The sequence below is a fragment of the Macrobrachium nipponense genome, chromosome 18 (genome assembly GCF_015104395.2).
Source record: "Macrobrachium nipponense isolate FS-2020 chromosome 18, ASM1510439v2, whole genome shotgun sequence".
NCBI lineage: Eukaryota > Metazoa > Arthropoda > Malacostraca > Decapoda > Palaemonidae > Macrobrachium > Macrobrachium nipponense.
This window is the reverse complement of record NC_087211.1, coordinates 31,164,132-31,170,577: the sequence shown is the minus strand read 5'-3', so window position 1 is coordinate 31,170,577 and position 6,446 is coordinate 31,164,132. Positions and strand designations below refer to the sequence as shown.

At 48.0% G+C, this 6,446-nt stretch overlaps 1 protein-coding gene across 1 annotated transcript; it reads right to left on the bottom strand.

The window, feature by feature from the left end:
• Positions 1-2,258: 2,258 nt before the first annotated feature.
• Positions 2,259-4,106, bottom strand: LOC135196540 (uncharacterized protein K02A2.6-like). The gene has a single exon (XM_064223387.1). It carries the CDS (start codon positions 4,104-4,106, stop codon positions 2,259-2,261), a length of 1,848 nt encoding a protein of 615 aa, XP_064079457.1.
• Positions 4,107-6,446: the final 2,340 nt, after the last annotated feature.

Below are 6,446 nucleotides of genomic sequence, written 5' to 3'. Positions count from 1 at the left end.
CGAAGCCTAGACTCTTGTGCAGCGCTACGACACGGGTCTAGCTTTCGACAGCAAACAGGTGCAACATGGAGTGATCACTCAAAAAGGCAAAGGACACAATGCAATAATCAAAGAAATCAAAAGCAATGTACAAATTGTAACTCCATCAAGGTAATAAATGCAATAAATGGCTCAAGCAAAGTTCAAGCAAATTTAAGCAATGGCAAATCACTATAACATGCTACACAGCAACACATACCAAGGCAACAGGATCATATCAAAAAGCAGTTTGAATATGGCATCAGTGCAACAGATAGTACAGGGTACATCATGACAACTGCAATCACATGAAAAGCAATACAATGCAATGCATACAGTTAGGCCATCAACACTAATGTATCTGAAACATCAATATCATGATAAAATCAACAGTAACGCTCAAGCATAGCCCAATCAATAGTATATGCAATATCGTGAAATAAACATAGTCAAGATTCCTCTTCAAGGAACTTGCAACTTATTCAGTGCTTGTCTCAGAGCACACTCATACAAGGGTCATTCAATGACAGAAAAATCAATATGCTAATGCAGTTACATACAGGTGATTCAGTAATCATAGAGGTTGGAAATATGTCACAAGACCAGCCAATTAAGGCAAGAATAGTAACGGATGATTACTCACACACTGAGATTGTTACGATCTACAAATTCAAATGTTCGTTGTTCCAACACCGATACCAAAAAAACACTCAAATAAAGGTTACACATGTGGGAACTTTTCCCATGAAATGCAAGAGTTACAATATGCACAAGGCTAACAAATCAACACATAAAGATGTTCTGACGAGGTTCAGAGTTCACCTCTTTACTCTTGACAGAAACATACACTACACTAAATCAAATCTTCTTTTACACACTCTAACATCCTTTTCCTCTGTTCCTCTGCAGCCTTCCTTTTCATTCAGATACCTGCATCACGTACAGACTCACTCATCCACGACCTCTTTCATCAAGTTCATCAGTCTGTTGATTTTCTCCATCTATATCATCTAACTCTGGCTCACCATCACTGACGTTTCCTTCACTATCATCATCCTGGACTTCATCTTCTCATCGCTTGTTGTCGTGTGGGTTCATTTCAAGTGGGATTTTGTGTTTCATTGCATGCAGATGTTCCTTGCCCTCAAGCAGGACTTTCAGGGACCAGACGACTCCGTTCTCATCTGGGTACAACTCGAGGATTCTGCCGAGAGGCTATTGACTGCGATTGTGCTGGTCCATTTTTACCAGCACGAGGTCGCCTACACGTAGCCCAGTTGGGGGCGTCTCGCAGATCATGACGTTCTTGCAGAGATTTCAGGTATCCTTCCCTCCATTACTTTCTAAAGCGGTTGAGGGTTTTGGCCTGAAATATTGGTGATGTAATTATCGTGTCGTCAGTGTCATATGCATATCCTCGTGAGGAACCATGGGCGGCAACAAACGAACAATATCTCCACGGATGAGGTGCGATGGTGTGAGGGCTTCGTCTTCACACATGTCTCCTGAGTACATCAAGGGGTGGTTGTTGACTACAGCTTCAGCTTCTTTGATAAAGGTTCTGAGCTGTTCCTCAGTGAACAGATTTCTTCGTAATGTTGTGGCGAGTGTCCTCATCACAACCCCAATCAGTCATTCGAAGAATCCCCCTTTCCAGGTGTGTGAGATGCTGCCACATACATCCATGCAAGAAATGGAATGAAGGGGTGACAAATTAAATCCATAGGTTCTTTAAAATCTTGTAATGAAGATAAACAGACATCAAGATGACAGCAGCGGGAAGCAGGTCCGCGCTTGTCACTAACAATGACCGCTGAGCAGTGACTGACTATGCATATGGCGGGAAATAAAGGCAGTGTTGACACATCTAATTACAATGTTGCCACGATGCATAATGAAATAGTGGTCTCACAGTATGTGCAATGGGGAATATACATGGAAACATAAATATACTTCTTCTATAGAATAATACAAAGCAAATGTACAAAATGTTCATAAACTGTACGTAATGTAATCAATATACAGCATAACATTAAATATCTATACACCTTCCTCATCCTTTACGCTCGTAGCAGTGTCTCGAGCGGAACATAAATTCCTCTGAGCTAGTCGAGGTGAATGGCGAGGGACATTGGAGGGTTCGAGTGATGGCTCTCTTTCCTGGCCAGAGCAAGGGACACAGGGACTTGGGGAGAGGTGTCATCACTCATGTTAGCCACTGGGCGTAAATGTCTTTGGTTTCAAAACCATACACGACCACTTGGAAGGCGTATTTCATACTTTCTTGACATTCCGCGGCCCATCACGATGCCGACCTTGTCCCATCGAAGCGTCGTTGAGTCCTGTATCCTAACTCGTTGGCCGATGGTGAGTTTGGGTAGAGGGCGGGCATGTGAATTGTAAAGGCTCATGGCCTGGTCGGTTTGGGCAGCAGTGCGACGGTCGTAATCTTCAGTCTTAGTTTGCCACTCCTCTGTGAATGATCTGGGGTGAGCTGGAACACAAGTGCGGAGAGGATGGCCATAGAGGATCTGCGCAGGGGAGCATCCAGCAGGGTTCAGTGTATTCCGAAGCTCCAGCAGTCCTCTATCAAAGGCTTCACAATCTATGTTCCCGGATGGGGCAGTCTTGATGATAAGGTGTTTAACAGCTTTCACTGCAGCTTCTGCATGTCCATTAGCCTGAGGGTAATGTGGAGAAGTGATGATGTGATGAACTCCCCAGCGGTCGGCAAATTGCTTGAAGTCGTGGCTGGAAAATGGGGGTCCTCCATCAGTTCGTAAGCGGAGTGGAACACCAACCTCGCGGAAGAAAACACAGAACATTCTTGTAACTCTGGCTGCAGTTGTGTCACGTCCACAGGATTTCCCTGCTACATGGAAGAAGACAGCTGACACACTTTCGAAGGGCCGGGATGGATGGTCGTCACACATGTAAGGTTCTTGTTGCTGACTAGGGAGAAGCTGTTGGCAGGCCTCACAGCTTTCTACTTTACTCTTGATATCTGCATTGATACCTGGCCAGAATACTGTCTGTATTGCACAACGTCGAGTAGCTTCAATCCCTCGATGGCTGTCATGGAGTCGATCCAAGGTGCGTCTACGAAGGGCTGCAGGGATGACGATCCGGGGTCCATACAATACTAACTCTCCATCCGCGTAAAGGTTGTCCTGCAGCTTCCAATACGGGAGGGCGGAAGCGTGGAGATCATAGCGGTTGGTAGGAAAACCGTTGGAGACGTAGTGAACGAGACGACTGTAATCTTGATCCTGGGATGCGGCCGTGCGGATTTCTTGTAGAGACTTGTCTTCTTCGATGATGGGTCCTGTTGCCTGGTTGTCAGTGGAAGTGGCGGTGCTGGCAACGATACGGCTGACATGTGCAGTCGAAGTAGTGCACTCCTCTTCATCTTCAGGTGTGGGGCGACTGGTTGGGGAGCGAGACAGGGCGTCTAGTATGAAAGTTGTTTCCCTGCGCGCCATACTGCAGTGAAGATGTAGGGGGCCACTTTCATCTTGAGGGCGCTGAAGGCGTGGATTCTCAATAGCATCTAAAGTGTAGTGATTGAGAATTGGTATCAAGGGGCGATGGTCAGCCATTAAGGTGAAATGCTGAAGTCCAGACAAGTATAGGCGGCACTTAGCTATAGCCCAAGTGACTGCAAGTAGCTCCAGCTCTATGGTGGCGTAGCGAGTCTCTGTATCCGTAAGGAAACTAGAGCCACACTGGACCTTGGCCGTTATCTTGAAGTAGGACATAGCCGAGACCGTATAGGCGTGAGGCATCTGTTTGTAGAACCACAGGCGAGCAGGATTGAAGGGTGCCAGGACAGGTGGTGAAGTCAGAGCTGTCTTGACTTTCTTAAATGCTTGGTCATGGTCGTGGTGGGCGTCCAGACGAATGAGCATTTGGGGCTCATAAGTGGACGTAGGGGCTGTGCTGCTGCTGCAATGTCTGGAGTGAAGTCGGCAAGTTGATTGACGAGATCCATAAACGACCTGACGTCTGTGACATTGGACGGTGTAGGGAAGTCGCGTATAGCTGATACCTTGTCGGGGTCTGCTGCAATACCATCGATGATAAGACATAACCGCAAAAGTTAACTTTAGGGGCGGCTACAGTAATTTCTCCTTGTTGAGGGTGATGCCATACTGACGGCATCTGGTCAGCATTTGGTGCACGTGTTGTAGGTGGGAAGGGAGATCCTCGTCGGAAAGGAGATGTCATCTACAACCTTCACACAGTTGGGAACACCTTGTAGTGCCATATCTTCCACGGAGGCAGTATGCATCACCTGTAGCTGAAAATCCCATCGGGCCGCGACAGTGCTGGAACCTTCCATACGGAGTTATAAATGTAGTCAGGTGGCGGTCCTCTTCTGCCAACTCCATTTGCCAATAGCCATGCAGGGCATCCACTGTGGTGAAGTACTTCGCAGTAGGAGAGATGTTGCGGACGGCATCATGGGGTGTAGGTGAAGGGTGTGTAGGGCGGGCTACCTGAGAATTTAGGCGGGTGTGATCAACAGTGATGCGCACACCTTTCTCCTTGGGTACCAAGACCATGGGATGGCACCATTCAGAGGGTTCGTCACCTGCTGGTCTGATGATTCCTTGTTGCACCAAGGAGTCAAGTTCTTCTTTCACTTGATCTCTGAGAGCAAACGGAATGGTCCTGGGTGTATGCACAGCGAATGGTGTAGCACCAGGTTTCAAGTGAATCCTCATTGGAGGGCCTGCCATTTTCTTTAGTGCCTGGGTTTGTAGATCCTTCTTGGATATGAGGACGTCGCTGAAGTGCCGAAGAAAATAGTCCTTAATAGCTGCGGGTGATGTCATGGCAGAGGCAGGAAACTGAGCGCATCTGTTGACCTTGTGTTACCTTGAGGATGGGCTTCGGGAATTCCAGCGACACTATGGCGAGAGCTCGGCAATGTTCCACGGAGAGGAGGGGAGTCTGGATATCCTCATGAACATGTATGGTTGCTGACAAGACTTGTTGCCAAGACGAAGTGTTGCCTGGAAGCATCCTACAGCCGGGGTCATGGGGATTCCATCTGCTGTCACGACATCTGTCATGGGTGGAGGTTCAAGCCTTGTCCGAGGTATGCAGAGTGCATCCAAATGTATGGTGCCAATCACTGTGATGTCTGCTCCTGTATCAGGGATTAGCTGGAGATGTGATGATATATCGCCAAATGACAGAGAGACAGTGACTGGTGTGGGGGACTCGCTACCCAAGTTATCACCCACGAAACGGCAGCTGGGATTTGACTTATTAGGAAGGTGAAGCTGTATTACCAGTCTGACTTTTCTTGGTAGACCTGCACATCTTCTCAAAATGTCCCTGTTTTTCTGGCAGGTCTTGCACTGAGTTCCTTAGCAGGGGCATTTCTGAGTGCGGGCCAATGACCCGTGCGTCTGCAGTTTATTGCACGATGCACCCATGGCTGGGCATTGTCCGGAATCATGTTTGCGAGAGCAATATTCACAAGGGTCACTATTTGGAGACTGGTGAGAACATTGGTCAGGAGATCGATGAGAAGTCCTCTTCTGTAGACGCTGGTTCTTCTTGTATGTAGATACTGCGTTGACCTGGCTAGGGGAAGATGCAATGGCTGATGCAGTCGCACGTGTAGATTCGTAGGAGCGGCCAGCATGTCACGAATCTGCGAGGGTAGATGAGGGTTGGAGGGGGATAAGGCGTTGTATTAACTCTTCGTCTCTCACACCCTCAAATTACCATCTGCAGTTGCCGTTCGGTGCAGGAGGTGGGGTTGCCAGTGCATAAGTCCACTTCATCAGCGAGATCCTTGAGGCGTGCGTAGTAGTCTGCAAACGATTCTCCGACAGCTTGTTTGCAGGACAACAATTCCCTGCGTCGTAAGGCTTCATTTCTGAGGCTGCGAAAGTGCTTTTGCAGTGTATCCAACACCTCTGTAGGGGAAAGTGATGTGTTGGGAGGGATGCCCAGTGTATGCGTAAGCAGGCGCTGGACGTCCAGGGAGATGCAAGTTCTCAGTGAATCAGCTGGGAAGTTTGATGTAACCTATCAAGTCCAACTAATGCCGCATAACCTCGAAACAGAGTCTCCATTGGCGAAACACTTGGTACGTTGCATCTTGTTGGAGGGAGGGGGGGGGGATGGACCGTAGGCTTGCTAGAAACTGAAGGTGTATTCTCTGAGAAGCCAGGGGGTGGGGGAACAGGTGTAAAAGGAGGTGCAATCATGGGGTTAGGTTGCTGGGGTTGCGATGCCGCAATCTGTCCTGATAGCAAGGAGAAAAGAGACATGAACCGCTGGTTGTCTCCTGTCTTGATTGCTCCATCTGTAGTCTGAAGTTCTGCTCCTCTTGTCGTTGTCGGTCTTGCTCTTGCATGCTGGAAGTCTGCAGAAAGTGTATAAGATGAAGTATGTCATTATTCTGG

Excerpts from the sequence above, each read along its gene's own strand:
- LOC135196540 (XM_064223387.1), bottom strand. The coding sequence starts at position 4,106 with ATGTCTTATCATCGATGGTATTGCAGCAGACCCCGACAAGGTATCAGC.